The 19272-nt window shown below is 41.4% G+C and overlaps 1 protein-coding gene across 1 annotated transcript; it reads right to left on the bottom strand.

The window, feature by feature from the left end:
- Positions 1 to 1851: 1851 nt before the first annotated feature.
- Positions 1852 to 16466, bottom strand: LOC124967946 (vomeronasal type-2 receptor 116-like). Its single transcript, XM_047530373.1, is given in 7 exon segments — positions 1852 to 2529; positions 2531 to 2775; positions 5318 to 5441; positions 8014 to 8241; positions 9968 to 10774; positions 11548 to 11839; positions 16180 to 16466. Coding segments are annotated over 7 exon segments (2661 nt in total).
- Between the last annotated feature and the right edge of the window lie 2806 nt (positions 16467 to 19272).

Below are 19272 nucleotides of genomic sequence, written 5' to 3'. Positions count from 1 at the left end.
ATTGAATGGGCACAAGAAGGACAATGAATTTTCTGCTTGGGGCATGGAACGCTGCAATTTATAGATATGAATATATTCTCATTTTGTTGACTCAATTTATGTTTGAGTTTCCATTACTTATAATTAATATAAACTGGATGTTCTCACTTAAATTAATGATATTGTTTATGGGGCATCACTGGATCTGTCTTTGTTCCAAACCTACAGAGAAAGCTGTCATGTCTATCCAACTGCTACTTCACTACCTATCTAACCTGTTCAGTCTCATGTCTATTTTTTCCCACTACTTTACCCTCCCCATTTGTCATTCTGTCCACCTCCCCTCTTTCCTGAATCCTCAAGGCATTGGTTTATGAACTCGTCTCATACTTTGTCCACAGGAGATACTTTTGCCAAGAGAGAAGAAACACTCTTTTGAATAGGTATTCCTAAAAATCCAAAAGGGATGGTACAACAAATGGAAATGACAATCGATTTATTCACAATGGGTGTAAACATGTGCATAAAAAATAGATCATCTCATGAAGAAACTGCACCCCATGAGCAATCAAGTCTTTACTCAAGAGCAAAGAGTCACAATGATCAATGAAATTCATAAAATTGAGAGGTGTAGGAGAAAAATTGTGTCAAGGAAGCCAGGAAACCATTCAATCAAATATTCATGAATTCTGATCAATTTTTAATGGAAGAACATGTTTTCATTGGATAAAGGATATGCCACAAAGTGTAAAATGTGCACTATATTTTATGGTAAATATTTTGACAACTTTCCCAGTGAATATTAAAGTAGATGAATCCCATGATCACCTACACTATTAGGCAACATATTACATATAAGCACTAAAAGAATGAAGGTGATTAATGAATGGGAGAGATGAGATAAAGCTGCGAAACAAGGTCATGTGCCTAAAGACACCCCAACAAGCCATCAGTCCAAATATAAGAGCAAGAAGGTGGTATGAGTGTGGTACAAGAAAGAATGCTTTCCCTTTTACAATATAATGAAACTGAAAATCTAGCAGAAAAAAATTGTTCTCTATTAATTCATAGAATATGTAGGATATCCACATATAAGCTAATCTATTGCAAAGGTGCTCTCTATGAATTTATATAATATAGTTACCTATATAAATACCTGTATTTATATACACTGTTGCAAATCATGGAGATGCACATATTTTATGAGCAAATGGTAAAGAGAAAGGGTCAAAGGAAAGATGTAATTATCTGACAAGGGTAATAAAACTAATTGTTGTGCATTTATAATTTGGATTCAAATATGAAAGTATGAAGTCAATAAATTGCTAGTCCAATATGAATCATGTTTCTTACAACCCGTGACAAAATGACTCTAAAATTCTAAGGGACACATAAAGGAAAATTCTGCAAAATGATCTCAAAGATTCTGAAAAAGACAAAAATAAGAAGAAATATATTAGCCATTTCCAAAACATACTCTACTTAGTAAATAAAATATATTACATATTTGATAGAAAAAGAAATCACAGAAACACACAGGGGGTTTTTAAAATAGAGCAAACAGCCTGGAGGAATTTAGGACAAATTATGTATGACTAAAGTCAGTGAAGGAGTCAAACGGAAGGCAACATGCAGGTGGGAAGTCCACAGATGAGCAGGAGCTGCAGGATGCATTGCAGATTTTGTGAATAAAAATCACTTCAAGTGCAAGTCCATGGGAAAAAGAGATACATGCAGGTAGGGCAACTGTCATTACTGCAGAAAATGGGTGTGGATTGCTGGTTCATTGAAGAAATCTCATGTATAAATCCAATATCAACCTGTTGTTAGGGTATAGACTTATCTTCCCATACTTGATTTTCAAAAACAAACTCAAGAAGGTTTATTACTCCCACAAAGAGTTTTATCTCTGAAACCACGTAGGGAGCTCCTACCTGGCCTCAGTAAAATAACATAGCACTTGGGGGCAAAGATGCAGCCCAGGAGCCCAGCACTGGAGGCCAGGATGGAGAAGACCTCCACGGCCACCATGACCTTGCCCTTGGTGCTGTGGTGCACAGGGAGGAAGGTGAGCCAGACACTGCAGAACACCAGCATGCTGAAGGTCAGGAACTTGGCTTCATTGAAGGTGTCAGGCAGGTTCCTGGCCAGGAAGGCCACCAAGAAAGTCCCCAGAGCCAGGGAGCCCAGGTATCCCAGACCACAGTAGAAGGCAGTGACCGAGCCCTTGTTGCAGGTGATGATAATGTGACCATGTTCAGAGTGTGTGTCTGAGTCCACAAAGGGAGGAGAGATGCCCAGCCAGACTCCACAGAGAGTCAGCTGGATCAGGGAACAGCTGGGAATGATGTAGTTAGGTGCCCCTGACACCAGCAACCGCCTCATCCTTCTCCCTGGGGCAGTGACCTTGAAGGCCAGAATCACAGTGACAGTTTTGGCCAAGACAGTGGAAACAGCGACAGAGAACACCATGCCAAATGCTATTGGCTGCAGGGTGCAGATGGCTGTGTTGGGACGGCCAATGAAGAGCAGGGAGCAGAGGAAACAGAAAGGTGAGGGAGATGAGCAGGATGTAGCTGAGAGTCCGGTTGTTGGCCTTGACTATGGGAGTGTGTTGGTGCCTCACGAAGACCCCAAGTACAGCAACTGTGAGTGCAGAGAGGCAGAGAGCCGTGCAGGCCAGCGCCATGCCCAGGGGATCTTGATAAGCCAGGAAGGTCACCATCTTGGGGAGGCAGTGAGTCCTCTCACTGTTAGGATACTCATGTGTGGGGCACAGGACACACTGCCCTGCACCTGTGGAAAAGGCAAAGTTTCAATATTTCTTTTTCACAAATTCCTCACATTTAAGTTATTAAAGGAAATGGTTATTTTTGCAATATCACTGTGAGTACACACTGCTTGATGGAGAAGTTCCTCTATTCCTGACTCTGGGAGAATGCACTCAATGCAGACCAAACCCATTATGAAGGGACCCTCTGAAGTTGTGGTCTGCAGCACCTCAACCAGTGGCTGGGTGTAGTCCTCAACCTGGGTTCTTCCACCCTTTCTCTCCCCACCCAGATTCTTCCTCATGTTGAACCCTGTGTAGCCATGTTTCTATTTCCTATTCACCCAAGAATGAGCTCCTAGTAACAACCGGAAAGAGAGTGAATGAGGAAACCTTTCTGGTACATCCTACCTCCATGACTACCATAATTTCTTGAGGTACTTTTATAAATTTTCTTATTGGAAATCATCTTTTTCTGTAAAAATGATGTTAAATTTTCTCACTTCTCCCTCCTCCCCTGGAATACATTCAGGCTTAGAAGTTTGTGTGCTGAGCCCCATGATGCTTAGTGTGGATGAGATTCCCTTTTACTTGGTTTCCTAGAAGCCACTTTTTAAATATGATTTGCTAACTCAAAGCTTTATGATAGTGACCGTTGTGATTGAAGTGACCAGTTACTTGTAGTTCAGAGGAGAATCAAGGAAAGGATTCAGGCAAACCCGTGACGTGGTAGTGAAGCACCATGTGCAATGTGTAGCAGTAGGCCTTGCCCACTTAGGGTTTAATTCATTCTTGTGGGACTCGCACAGGGAAAATTCAAATCTTCCAGGGGTATAATGAACAGTGTAAGAGGAAACGTGATTGGAGAAAGGAAAAGCTTAACCTGGAATGTTTCTAAATTGACTTTGGAAAATCACAGAATTTTAAAAGTTGATACTTACTTGACCTTTTGATATTCATTATTACCCATCATATGCTATTCCCTTTCATCAGATAACAATTGTGATTAGTAGTACACACATGCTTGAAATAGACTCCTCCCTTGGTTATTTTCCTGTTTTACTCTGAGACCAATGGTATAAAGTAAGTTAACTGTATGTTTCTATGAGAATTCAAAAAGTCTTTGAATGTGTAAAAGAATACTGAAAACAGATTGATGGAAATATTGGCATTTTGAATGAAAATTTTGCTGCTATTTTATTATTTTTATATTAATTGATATGGTAATGCAGTTACTGAAGAAGAGGGTGTTTCTTTAAGCCTTTCCATTCATTTAAAGCAGATGGTGTGACTGGGTATCCTCCTTGAGGAGTGGTGTTTGTGGCATCCTAACCGGGAGCCCTGTGCTCTCTCTGCCACGGCTCACACCTGCTGTCCCAGCAGGGATGCAGCCTCTGCCATGGGTTCACTAATGGCCCCGTCTGCACTTCAATTTTGTTTCATGTGTGGAACCAGCCACCAGTTTCCCTGTTCCTGTCTTAACCGTCTTCTTTAGGATTTTTAACCAATACTGATGCAAAAATTCAGAATTCCAAACTAATTCATCATGATTGTTTTTCACATTCCTTGAGATTTTTCTTCCTCCCCACAGTGAACAGTGTTCCTGGCATGTACCTCAGAAGCAGGTGGGGCACACACAAGTGTGTACAAGTTGCATTAAGGTACAGAGCCTTCATGCCTTTTGTCTCTTTCCTATTTTATACACTCATTTGGCATCTCAAATAGAAAAATTCAAAGTGAGATTTGGTTAGCTTACTTTTATCTGAAGACATCTATTGATTCTGCCAAGTGGTTGAAATCAATGATTCCTACTGCTGAGATGATTGCAATTGAACAGATTTGTGGGCGTTTAAGATATTATACTAAGTATGATTGATATGTTGAAAAATGGAAATACTTTAAATTGAGTAAGTCTAATTTTTCTGTTTTCCAAGAACATATTTAATTTTGACATCAATAACTGAAATTAGTGATTCATATAGAATTTATCCTTACATATACCAGATTGTGTCTTGTTATGTTGCTGTGACTTTATATTTTCACTTCTTCCTTTCTTGCACTTGCCAGATAATCTTACATTATAGCTATATCATATCAAGTATGTGTACTTAGCACAAAATTGTTCAGAGTTCAGGACATGGCACAAAATAGAAGAAAATATTTTCATGAAACTGTATATACCTATCATTTGGTGGCAAACGTGTTGGGTTCAAGACCTCAGTGCACCCCCAGGGAGCTCTGGGTGTTCGACCTCTTCCATGCATGGGCAGACTCTGCCTGGTGCCCTGAGAAATCTCAGGTGGACACCATCTCACCACCACTGACTGTCAAGGTCAGGGGCCTCTGGGGTCAGCTCTGCAGGGGTGTCTACCAGGAAGAGCAGTGCTGACAAGAGCTGTCACCTAATGGGGTAGCAGCAGTGGTGCTAAAATGGGAAGAGTGTCAGTGAGCGAGGGGAGGATGGAGAGCAGGGTGCTTCGTTGTCCAGGGTGAGGCCCACAGCCTTGCTTTCCTCTCCCCTGGGACTGGTTAGGAGGCTGATTGACCATAGGCTCTTTCTACATCTACCTGTGTGGTTGGAAATGTGTCCCTCTGGGCAAAACACACAAGCAAAGCAGCAGACAGGCCTTCCTTCCTGGGGGACGTTCCAGAATCCTGAACCACAGCTCTGGCTGCACACAGATCGAGGAGTCTGAGGGGAAAGAGAAGCAATAGTCTTGATTCTGCACATTGTCAGCAGTTTGAAGGCTGTCCATGTCCCTGCAAAGAGATCTCAGTGTGAGTAGGAAGTCCTCAGCACAACCTCCCCAGCTCCCACCACATTGACAGGACCGCCCCTTCTTGATCTGGATTACATTTGCTACCTTGACTTTGTTATGCCAAATATTCTGAAGGTTCCTGGTCATTTTTTTCCTGCATCACCAGCCACACCCCAGACTTTTCTCTTTTTGTGTTTACCCTCTTCCTCCACAGCTCTGGGATGCAAGTTTCTATGTGGCGATGATTCCAAGAGTTTCTATGCCTGATAATATTTTTACCACACCTTCATTCTTGAAAATCAAAATGATACTGAGATTTCTTCTCACTTCAGTTAGACTAGAAACCATCAAGAACAGACATATATTAATTACTGGAAATCATGTGGAAGAAAAGTTATATATGTGTATTTTGGGGAAACTTGACAGTTAGTGCCACTACTGTGGAAGATAGTGTGAACATTCCTCAAAACCCAGTAATAGAACCCACCTACTCCACTCCTCAGTATTTATGAAAAATTCCACTGAAGTGAATGGTTGTAGCAGCAGAATTTGCAATAGCTCATTTTGGAATCAGCCCTGGTGCACGTTAACAGACACAAGGATAGCAAATGTGGTAGATATACATAGATGGAGTTTTACTCAGTCACAATGTTGAATGAAATTATGTCAGTTGTTGGTAAATGGATAGAAGTGGAGAAATTCATGGTAAAGGAAATAAGCCAGAGTCAAGAAATCAAGGGATGAAAGTTTCCTTTCATATGTGTTAAGGGGAGACAGAGAGAGAATGAAAATAGCATCTCAGAAAAGCAAAAGGGTGAGCTATAAGAGAAGAGAAAGGGGATGGACAGGGAGGGGGCAAGTGGGCATGGAATGTACTGGGAAATCTCAGGTGGACACCGTCTCAACAGCACTGATCTTCAGGAAGATGTACGGGGAATGAATTCTGTCCAAGTCGACTCTGTCCATGTATAAATATACCACAATGAACCCAGTGTTCTTGTGGAATTAGAATGCATTAATTAAAATAATGATAAATATTTATGACAACAGAATGGAAATTATAGAATGGAACAAGGGACAAACAGGTGGGAGATGTAGGGGAAAGGGAAGCACTGGGGAATGATTCTCATGAATTATGTTATGGGCATGGATGAAGATGGCATCATGAAGCCCAGTATTATGTGTAGTTTCCCTTGTTTGGGGTTAGTTCATAGGCAGGGTAAGGCCACGGATGCAAGAACCAGACTCCAGGAGATGGGTGGTAGCAGGCTTGTGGCGAACAGCCTGCAAGCCCATTTATTGCAGGAACAGCTATATATTTTATAGGTTTCTTGGCAAATCACAATGTACCACATGGGATCAGAGTACCAGGTTCCTATATGGACTCCCTTGGTAACACTGAGTCAATTTGGGGCAGTTGTGTACTTTCCTAGGTAGCTGAAGAAGAATACTCCTTCCAGCAGGTTTACACATTTCAATCATTGCCTGCTGCTAGCCAAGAACTAGGATTTCTCCCAACAATTACGTATGATAAAAATGAACCAATAAAGCAAAGTAGGCAAACTGTTGAAAGTAACTGCTGAAAAGAGCAAGGTCAGGAGAGAAGTAGTGAGAGGGCATTACACACCATAGCTTGGGTTTATTCTGCTGTAGGGATCACAATCCAGGCATGAATTGCTTTTTATTTATTTATTTATTTATATATTTATTTATTTATTTATGGTATTGGGGATTGAAGCCAGGGTCTCATGCATTCTAGGCAAATGCAATAGAATGGTGCTATATTCCTAGGTCATTTTTAATTTTATATTTTGTTATGGGGTCTTGTGGTGTTACTCACACTGGTCTTGAACTTGTTGTGATCCTTCTGCCTCTACTTCCCATATAACTGGGATCACAGGGCTGCACCACCATGCCCAGCTGGACACCACTGCTAACAATTAACAATGCATCATGGATGGTAATCATAACTGTTACATAAATCTCCTGGAACACTGTAGGAATATCCCAATGTCAAAACATGATATAAAATCTTCCCAATTCATAGGGATGCTGAGTAGAAGAAAGGCTGAAGGTTGAATGATCTCACATGCTAAAGGAGGATGGGAATGGTCTCCACAAAGATGTGAGTCCATAATTTACTCATATTCATAGGGCATTAAAGCATAATAAATCTGGACCATATTTAATGAAAGGCTTTTGGATTTGTGAAGGGACATATTTGGTATTTATTCATCTCCATTGTTATCTCTTTATCTCCATGTATTAACTCTGTTCATGTCATTCTTTCAATTGCTGCTGAAACTAACATGCGCAAACTACGACTAATGGCTTTTGTGAACTTGTTCATGTTGATTTCAGATTAAAATATGAAAAAGCAGGACCACATATTAGAAGTTGAGATGGGAAAGGTGACTTTAGTGCTTAGTTAAAGGGTCACAACTAGTCTCACTTCAGGACTCCATTCAGATTTCTGCCACGTACCCAAACTGAAATGGATCGTACCTCTGTGAATCCAATGGGCCATTCTATCATCTCTTCAGTGATGACCAAGCCTTGATCAAGTGGACTCTTGGAGACAAACTCTCCTACTTTAACCAGCAGCCCAAGCCCTGCAGGGAAATTCACAGCATTGTGGATATCATACTGGACCATCTGCTTGCTCTTCTCATCTAGGGAGATGTGGTCCCCAGCTCTGTTTGTAAACTGGATTTTCTTCAGGAACAGATGCAGCTGTGGGAGAGGCAGAATTTGGACATGAGGAGCACATTTGAATGAAAGATGGAAAGCCACATGTAGCACGCACTCCTTTTCTTACACCACCCTCCTTTCTGGAGTCATTGCTGTTAGTGACTCAGCCCTGTTTGGGTGGCTACCACCTCATGGATTCAAGTGGAAAAAACAATGATGGAGTGGAAGAATTCAGTCAGAACAATTCTAGGATGATCCCCAGAGTGGCCTTGGCATGTGCTCCTTGCAAACATGAACAATCAAATCTGTTTAGGGCTTCATAAGAGTCAATCCTTGCACACTGAAAAGGTCACAATGGACCTTTTCTTGGTAATGGTAATATGAGTGTATGCATACCTCGAAATTCATCAGCATATTTACATTAAATATGGGTATTGCTTCATATATCAATTTTACACCAACAAAGGTTAAGAAAGCATGACATGGGCTGGAGATATAGCTCAGTTGGTACAGTACTTGCCTTGCAAGCACAAGGCCTTGGGTTCAACACCCAGCACTGAAAATAAAAAGAATAGAAAAGAAAAGAAAGCATGACATATGAGTTGTTTTCTCTCTATGCCTCCGATATTTTGGGGAAAATGTCATCATCTCATAATATTGCAGGTTTTGTCCTTTGCTCTGAAATTGAAATATTAAAACTCCAGATTCTAATGACCTTTAATAGAGTATGCTAACATTGAATCTCTGTGTTGGGGAAGATAACTAACCCTTGTTCTTTAAACAACTGTTCAGATGTGTAGAGTCAAACCATTCCAAATAATCCACAATTATGTCATTGAATTTATCTTGTTAAAGTCACTGAGTTTTCTTAGAATTGCATCTAAAAGAACTCAATATGGCATATCAAATATTGTTAGTAAAAACAGACAATAGATGGCAAATTAAACTTGATGACATAATGTTTGACATGCATGTATTTAACCACATCTGAAATGAAAATGAAATTTAATTGACCTCCTTGATAAATTTCCTTAAACATTTTGTCCCTTGTACATGAGAACAAGAGCTCATAAATGTGTTCCATGAATGGGTATTTAATTCAGATAAGCCAGGTGGAAAATAAACAAAAAACCATATATGACCCAGGCAGATATCCTGAGGTGACAGACATCATTGGTGGCATGACAACTAAAAGTAGAACCACAGGCCCTGCCCACAATCTTGTTTCCAGTTTTGGGTAATAGTGATCTCTAAAGCGAATTCATTCTCCAGAGTCATTTGAGGATACTATGTTGGAACCATTTCTCTGTTCACCCAGAGGTCTTGGGCACTACATATTTAGTATTTTAGATGGAACAGCTGCTGTCACAGGTGGCCACTATGTGAATATTCTCTGTGCTTGTGTGCACACTAAGGAAATGTATAGATTTAATCAATTGTTGCCCTGTTTTGTCATGGGCTGTGTTTGGATATTTTATATAACTTTATCTTAAATTCAAAGTATTTTGATGTAATATTTTATTCAACTGTATGAAGCCACCACCTCCTTTGTCAGAATTCTCCTGATACAGATAACAAGTATCTGTATATATCTAATTATCTGTACATAACAGTTATCTGTAATATATTCAGTATGAAAAAAATGCATATTCCATTTTTCCTAATTCTCTTGATCTTAAGAGAAAACATGACCATGAGATACTTGAATATAATACCCATAGATGTTGTCAGTTTCCCAGTGCATGACCTAGTACTGGCTGAGTTTTACCTGCCAGGGAAGAAGCCTAGGATGATCAGTGTCTTCTGAAGATCCCATTTCAGATTTCTGAATAAGCATGTTATGGAGGACATGGGCCAGTGCATACACAGCATTATAGATGAAGTAGCTGGAGTCAGACATGGTCAACATGTCAATTACTCCTGACACAATCTCGAAGGATGCATTTTCAGGACAATTATAAATTTTTCCACATAGTGAACCAGCAGGTAAACAATGAAAAAGGTGCAACCACAATTTGGGGATGTAAAAGTCTTCTGGATAGTGGGAAGGGTCAACTGTTTTGAGAAAGTGTTGGATGCCAGGGATCTCCCCCTTGTGAGGTGAGAATGAGAAGCTTCCATGGAAAGAGTGCAGCATGTGGCTCATTTCCGACATGACGATATCACACTTTGCTGCCATGATCCACACCTTCCCTGTGGTTAAGAAGAATTCTGCTGCAAGGTCCACGGTGATGAGGCTCCCTGCTTCACCATGGAGTATGTGCACATTTGCAGAGGAGACTCTGATCCTACTCATGAAGGTGATGTCGCTGGGTCCATACATTGTCTTAGTGTCAGGGAGCTTTTCTGTTAAGGCCACACAGATACCGTTCTTTACCAGCTCTGCTTTCAGATCCCTCAGGAACTGCTCTCCCTTCAAATCATCAGATATGAAGAGTGCCACCCAGGTCCAGCCAAAATGCAGCAGTAGGGAGACCATTCCCTGGGCCAGAGAGCTGTCCTTGGGGGCCATCTGATAGAGCGATGGAAACTGGTCTTCATCACTTAGCATGGGATCAAAAGGTCCATATGTGACCTAATGAGCAAAGATAATTGTCATGACTCTGTGTTCAATTGGAATTGGGGCTTCCCTCTTGTACAGGGCATGTTAGACTTTTGTAGGAAAGGTATCATGAATGGATTACTGTTCAGAAAAGAGATAGAGTTATCTTTCAGTCAGCTTGTTCTCTGATGTGACCAAAAGACTTGACAACAACAATTAGAGGAGGAAAAATTATTTGCACACTCATGGGTTCAGAGGTTTTAGTCCATGGCTGACTGTCTCCATCTTTGGGTTCAAGATGAGGCAGGACATCATGGCAGAAGAGTGTAGTGGAAAAAGCAACCATGCTGCCCATCATCACCACCCATTTAATCTATCACCTTAGTGATACACTATTAGGCTAAGGCTATTATAACCCAATAATGCAACCTCCAAAATTTCTTGCATTGTCTCACGCCTGAGCTTTGATGGGACACGTCATATCCCCACAAGTGCTGTATTCATTGCCCAGGTCTCTCCTTCCGAGCACAGGGAAGGCCAAATTTTTCAGCTTTGTTTCCCTTAGGAAAGGTCATGTGACCTCCCATTAAAGACAGTGTGCAAGACCCTCATGACCTTCTCTACTCAAGTAGTGGGAATAAAGGATGGATTATAGGGAGGTGTCTTGCAACCTATACAGTTTCCTGGGGTGTGTTTTATCCTCATGGGATATGGAAGCCCAGCAGCTGAATTTCACTTTGATTCAATGTGAGGGTCTGTCATTGGATGAGATCCCAATTAGTCTGCAGAGTTCACAGCCCACCTACCTGTGGGGTCTTGTAGAGCTCCAGAATGGTTCCAATCTCAGCTGAGAATGCTGATGTGGTTCCTGCAATGACAGCAGGAGACTTGGTCTGTGTCTGGCAGTTGTAATTTGGAAGAGGGTCCATTTTTCCAGACAGCCAATGCAGAGTGCTCCACAAGGTGAACTGGTCACTGGAAAAGGCATTGTAGACCTGGAAACCCAAGGTCAGGTTGGGGAGCAAGTGAGAGTCCTTGTTGACCTCCTGGATGGCAAAGTAGAAAGCCAGCACATATTGGTAGTTCTTCCAAAGCCAGCTAAACACAAGGGAACAAGGAGTGAAGGTGATCCAACCATGCATTTCACAGTCAACTTTTCCACTATGCAAGACCTGGATCAGACTCTCTAATCCACTATGAGGGTCTCCTGCTTTCACATGGAGCTGGTGTGAAGAAGGTTCCCTGGCACCTGGAAGACACTGGAGTGAGTCCCTCTCAGGAAGTGAACTGAGAGCCTTGCAGGGCATTGTGAGTGGATGAAGTGTCCTTTGTCTGGATCATAATCTACCCACTGAGCATATTTGGTTTTCAGTGTCCTATAAATGGAAGGTGCATCAGTGCATGCGCAAGACAGTAAGGTGCTCTCTTCTGGGGATGCAAGTGAGGGTCACACACTCCCCTTTGTAAACACTTTAGCAAAGTCTGTGGGGCTTCCCAACCTATGGTCCTGAGTCTAGTTAGATGCAGACTGTTGGGATTCGGATGGGGAGCAGCCTGGCAGGATTCAGGAAGGTGAGCATGAGGGCAAACACAGCAGAATGGGAGCCAGTTTCGGGTGATGCAGACTCAAGTTTAATGCGGAAACATACAAGTTTTATATTCTCAAGCAGCCAATCGGCGACAAGTGGAGTGCCTTTAGAGCATGGGTGCTAGCATGTATCTCTCGTGCTGAGCTTGGAGCTCACTCCTTCTAAGGGAAGAGTATGTGCCTGCAGCCAGTGTGCCTGAAAGGAGTTCGACTCACAGCAGAGGTGTGCCTCCTGCTTCTGAGAGGACACAGATGTGCCTGTTCCATAGCCAAACATCTTCCTTCAGTTTTAACCACATGGCTTGGGGCACTCCTTCAGCAGACACCAATACACAACATGTGGACTACATGTGTATCTAATAGTTTAAAATGACCCTGACTTGCCAGTTCTTCAAACAACTGAGAGGAGCATCCTCTACAGCCCTTCAACATGGGGTATTTTGAGTGAATGCTTTCTATATTCTAATCTATCACTTTATCAAGCTGTTTTCTTCAATTATATTTTCCTTGAAAGCTAATGTTTGCTTCAGAACCTCCGATTTATTTCTATAGTCTTCAAGCTGATAACTCATATTTTTTCTTTCTCTTTAGAGAATCCTTTCTCCTTTTATGTTTGAAAGTTTGAAGTTTTTCTCTAAGTAGATTTTCAAAAAATATTGGTTGTTGAATTTTATTATAGCCTTTCATGTTTTCTAATAGGTTTATTATTTTGTTTACTCTTTATGAATTTCTTTCCTTTCCTTGGCTTATAATTGATCTAGTTCTTCTATCTTAAATTGCAGCCTTATTTAAATATTCAAAAACTTCATTTAATGAATTATGAATTCTTAATATTTTATGTTATTGGTGATTTAGTTCATATTCATGCTTGCTTATGGTTTAATTCTATGAATTTCCATGAACTGTTTTATGATGTTATTTTGTAGGAACTCTTTAATTGAACATTGGCAAAATATTTTTAAGCAGTTTCCAAATGACAATATTTTCTTTTTTAATTACACTGTGTTTTCCCATTCTTTCCAATAATTTTTTTCTGTATTATTGGTACTTAAGGATGGGAAATTTTTTTGTCACTAAAACACATGGTCAAATATTTTTTTCTATACTTAATTGACAAAAATATTCTTTTATTTCAGGTAGAAATAATTGGACATGGGTTACATATAGTAGATAAATTATACAGTTGGAATTTGTTCCATTCTTAATTTTTATCTTTGTACTATTAAAAATTAATAAGAATGAATAAATACTTTTTAACTTTATGCCCATTCTCTTACTTCTTCTGATTTTTTAAAGGAAGGGAATGTTTTTAAAGGTTTCTTTTTAAACTTGTTTTAACTGAGAGATCAAATATAAAAATTGTACACATTTATGGGGTACCACATGATGTTTTCATGTATGTACACATTATTTAATGTTTAGGTTCAGTATACACTTCTATTCAAGTGTTTCTCTCTTTCCAAGATGAGAACATGGAGAAAACTTCCTTTGAGTTATTCAAGGACACAGCTCATTTTCATTGTTTGTAACCATTCTTCTGTGAAATACCATCCCATACAATTGAGCTTGTCTCAATGTAAGTGAGTACCACTGATCCACCTGTCCCACCCCTCACCAGTCCTTGTTCACTCAGCCTCTGACACCCATCAATCTATCCTCCAATTCTATGAGATCTACTTTTGGAGAGAATTCAACTCCCTCCAAATTCCCCAGTACTTGATGAAGGGGATCAGACTGAAGAAGTGGTCTCAATAGATGCTGAATCCTATCCTATATCGTAAAAATATATAGATTCACAAGTCTCAAAAAAGTGATATACCTAAGAATAAAACTAAGAAATTACAGATCTCTACAATGGAAATTATATCACCTTGAAGTAAGAAATTGAAGAAAACACAAGAAGAGAGAAATGCCTCCTCTATTCAAGGATACAATTAGTATTGTTAAAATGCCATGCTACCTAACATAACATACAGTTTCAAAGAACTCACCATTGAAACACTGATGAATTTCCTCAAAGACCAAGATAAAAAGTCTTAAAGTCTTTTTTTGGGAGAAAAAATGACCCAGAATCGCCAAAGCAATTCTAAGCCAAAAGAGCAATGCTGGAGGCATCACAATACCTGACTTCTTTATTATACTGCAGAGATAGAGTCACAAAAACTGCACAGGAGTGGAATAAAAGCGGATACATAGACCAATGATAGAGAATAGAAGGAACAGAGATAAACCCACACATCTGCAGTCCTCTGACCCCTGACAATGATACTGAAAACATTCACTGGACAAAAGACAGTCTTGAACAAGGCTGGTGCTGAGGAAACTGGTTATCCATATTTAGAAGTGTGAAACTAGACCCTTATAGCTGACACTGAGCAAAAGACAACTCAAAGTCGGACAAGAAATTACATTAGAAAATATGCAACTTCTAGAAGAAAACCTAGGGTCAACACACCCACAAAGAGGCACAGTCAATGACTTTCTCAATAGGAACCCTAAAGCTCAGGAAATAAAGCCCAGAAATGGGATTGGTATCAAATTAAATGGGTGGTCTCAAATTAAATTCTGCATAGCAAAGGGGGTAACCTACAGAATGGGGCAGCATCGTTGCTAGCTACACTCCTGACACAGTATGAATATCTACAATGTATAAAGAACTCAGAAAACTATACTCCAAAACACCACAAATAATGCAGTTAATAAATGTGCAAATTTATTAAGCAGGCACTTCTCAAAAGATGAAATACAAACTGCCAACAAATATATGAATGAATGTTCAACATCATTAGCAATTATGGACAAGCAAATCAAATCTATGTCGATTTGATCTCATACTGGTCAGAGTGGCAGGCCTCAAGATACAAATAAAAATGAATGTTGGAAAGGATGTGGAAGCAAAGGAACACTTTTACACTGCTGACGGGACTGTAATTTGTACAACCACTATGGAAATCAATATGGTTCCTCAAAGGACTAGGCATGGAGCCATCATATGACCCAGCTATACCACTCCTTGGTGTTTACCCTAAAGAATTAAAGTCATCGTACTACAGTGATACCTGCATACCCATGTTCACAGTAGCACAATTCACAATAGCTAAACTGTGGAAGCAACATAGGTGTCCATCAGTGGATGAATGGAGAAAGAAAATGTGCTTCATAGACACAATGGAGTTTGATTTAGCCATAGAGAAAAATGAAATTATGCCATTTGCAGGAAAATGGATAGAACTTGAGACCTTTACATTAAGTGAAATAAGACAAACTCAGAAGGTCGAGGGTCATATTTTTTTTCATATTTGGAAGCTAGACAGGAAAAAGAAAAATAAATGTGGAGAGATCTCATCAAAATGGAAGGGATATCAGTGGAGACAAGGGACCAAGGGGCAAGAGCAGGGGAGGTGAGGGAAATGCTGGAGAGTGATAGTGGCCAAATTACACTGCTGTGTCGTGTGCAGGTGTGAAAAAGTCACAGTGAATCCCACCAGTATGTGCAACTATGTGCACAATAAAAAGGTGAGGGGAAAAATAGCATAGAGCAGAAGATGAAAATGGAAGGTTTTAGAAAGATAAAGGACAAGGGAAATGGAGAAACTCATATTGTATGTATTTAAGAATACTCAAAATAAATCCCACTATTATGTGTAATTGCAATGCTAAAAATAAACCCAAAAGAGAATGAAAGGACCTCAGAATTCACTGTTCTTTCTTTCTGTCATGACTGTGCACAGTTTTCAAAACTCCTAGGGGGAACACACATGCACACACACAGACACACACATACACAAGCAAATACACGTACACAAAATCATGACCACACCTAATACACACACAAAGAATAGAAACTCACCTGGTGGCTCTCACGTCAGTCTTTGGTTGGAGTAAAAAGGATATCCGGGATATCTCTGAGTCCTGGTTCATGTTGTAAAGGGGGAAAAACCCACCCAGGACCAGGTCTCCATCTCTGAAGACAGTTGGCCTCAAATATCCTAAGCAATTCTTTACTTTCACCCGTGTTGTATGTGCAGGCTGCAGGAGTAGGAAGAGAAGGCTCAGGAAGAACACCATGTCCTGCTCTGCCCAAACAGAGAGGAAGCCCTGGGCAGAGTGTGAGGTGGGAAGCTGCAGCTGGATCATGTCTACTGTCTCAGCCTCTGCAGGGAGGGTCAGTCCATGAGTAGGGCACAGGAAATCCCCTCACTCCATGCCTTCCAGCTGGGAGAGCATATGCAGGAGCAGCTGGCCAGACCCTGCACAGCCAGGAGTAAGGGGGTTATTAAGGCAGACTTGGTGCAGAGACCTCACCCTTAGTGTCCTGTGGTCAGAGTAGCTCTGGCTTCCTGTCCTTTCTCTGCTTCCCTTTAGTCCATCCAGAACCTCTGGGGACCAGTTCCCAAAGCTATGCACCTGTCACCCTGCAAACCTGCTGACAAACACTGTTGAAAAACATGTTTGTCACTCCTCCTCTGGGACTTAGGACTTCATCATATTCCAACAAGGCACTGGGGACCCGGTGTCCTGAGACAGCAGGACCTGCACCCTGTGGCCTCAGGGGCCAGGGGTGGTTGTGTCAGAAGCCTGATCTGAGGAATTGGGCAAGTCTGAATGAGCTGGTGTTGGAATTAACCAAGCACCCAGGAGGCCCTTGCACATCCTTGCAGGATGTTGAGGGCTGAGGTCAGTCAGTGAAGACTACCTGTGCAACCCCTGCAGGCCTTGGCCACCACCTCTAACAGCACCATCAGGCCTCCGTGTCCTCCTGGAATAAAGGGCTTCTGATTGACAGGGCATAGGCTGGGCTGAGGACAGGATGGGAGGCTGACCTCAACCTCTTCACAGAACTGAACCTAGTGACCCCTGAGCCTGATGCTCTGAGCTCTGCCCAATGAGAATCCCTGCCCCAGTCTCATTGTTGCCTGGCTTCATGTGACACAGTCTCAAAGCTCTGCTCTCCACACAGCCCTCTCTCCCCTCTCATGTCCTTCTGATGCCATTATATATAGAAAATTTTAGTGATCGAATTTTTTATGCATTCATTTTTATCTTAAATTGTTGTTGACAAGTATAAATGGTATATATTTTGTTTTATACAAGATGATTTCAGATGATATACATGTGCTTAGGAATGACTATGTCAAACTATTTAACAGAAGCATTTCCTCCCATATTTATTACTTATGACACAAACACTTACATCTTCTCTCAGCAGGTTTTAAATGTAAAATATTTTCCACTAGCTGTCCTGAGCATGCTAGCAGATCTCCTGAACTTGTTCCTCCTGGATAATTGAAAGTTTGCTTCCTTTCCCCGTATTTCCCCAGCACCCTTCCTGCTCAGGCTCTGGCCACCACCATCTGACTCTGCTTCTGAGTTTGACTTTTATATCCCTGGATGAGTGTGGTGAGGGGTATTTGTGTTTCTCAACCTGGCTTATTTCACTGAACACAGTGTCCTCCTGGTTAATCATTGCTGTCCACAGGTGACAGGGTGTCCTCCTTCTGTGGAGGGTTAGGTGCATCCTACTTCCCAGTGCATATTGAAAGTGCCTCTTCATCATGTGTTCATCTGCTGATGCACACTCCAGTGGATTCTACTTCCTGGGTGTTGCACACTGTTCTGCAGTGGATGTGGGGGAACGGATGTCTCTTGGGCTTAAGGATCTCACACTCTGCGTGTATGTACCCTGTAGTGAGTGTGCTGGATCATAGGGGAGTTCTATTGTGAGATTTTTGGGAAAACACACTGTTGTTCACAATGAATGTTTTGATTTATATTCCTCTCAGCAGTTTGGAAGAGTTATCTCTACATCTAAACTAACACAATCTCATCTTTTGTGTTTTTGATAATAACCATAGTATGAGGAATGAGGTGACAACTTACAATTTTAATATGCATTTTCGAGGAGATCCAAGATGGCGGACTAGAGGGTGACTGCATCTCCCGTTGCACCAGAACTCAGGATTCAAGAAGGGGAGTGATTGAGAGACCCGGACTAACATAGAACCGTGGGGTGCACCTCTCCCACCGGGTGAGGCTCGGCCCAAGCAGCAGGCCCGGACAGTGGGCAACTTCTCAGAGCAGGGCAGGGCAGCGAGAGACTTCCCCAAGCAACCCTGGACCCTCCGGCGGCGGGCTCCTTGGAGCTTCTTGGAGCAGGCCGACACAGTGAGAGCTTTTCCACACAGAGCCAACCCCAAGACCTGAACCCAGCTGTGGGCCCTGGTCGGCAGGCGGCTTCTAGGACCAAGGAAGGACAGGGAGAGTCTTTCCCCGAGCAGCCTGGATCCCTCAGGCAGGGGCAGACCCTTTCTATAGCCAGCTTCTAGGAGCAGGCAGCCCAGTGAGAGGATTTCCACGCAGAACCAGCCCCCAGTCCTGGACCCAGTTGCTGGCGAGGGGCAACTTTCTTCAGAAGCACTGCATTATCAAGTTCCTCCAAGACTTCAGGCTACTGAAGGCTGGGAGGTGATATACTGGAAGTCTAAAGGGACACTATAAGCCAATAGAGGAAATCTGCAATATCTCAGAGTCCCACTGATATCTGAACAATATGAGAAAACAAGGGAAGAAAATGTCTCAAACAAACCTAGATACTATACCAATAAAACTCAATGACAGCACAGCAGAAGAAATGTCAGAAAGGGAGTTCAGAATGTACATAATTAAAACAATCAGGGAAGCAAAGAAGGAGATGAAAGAGCAAATGCAGGCATTGAAGGAAGAGATGAGAGAGCAAATGCAGGAATTAAATGATTGCACCATTCAACAGTTAAAAAAGCAAATACAGAAAGCAAAAGATTATTTCAATAAAGAGTTAGAGATACTAATAAAAAAAACATAAATCCTTGAAATGAAGGAAACAATAAACAAAATTTAAAACTCCATAGAAAGCATAACCAATAGGATAGAACATCTTGAAGACAGAACCTCAGACATTGAAGAC

This window comes from Sciurus carolinensis, chromosome 17, assembly GCF_902686445.1.
Source record: "Sciurus carolinensis chromosome 17, mSciCar1.2, whole genome shotgun sequence".
Lineage (NCBI taxonomy): Eukaryota > Metazoa > Chordata > Mammalia > Rodentia > Sciuridae > Sciurus > Sciurus carolinensis.
The sequence above is the reverse complement of the archived record's forward strand: the minus strand, read 5'-3'. Positions and strand labels throughout refer to the sequence as shown.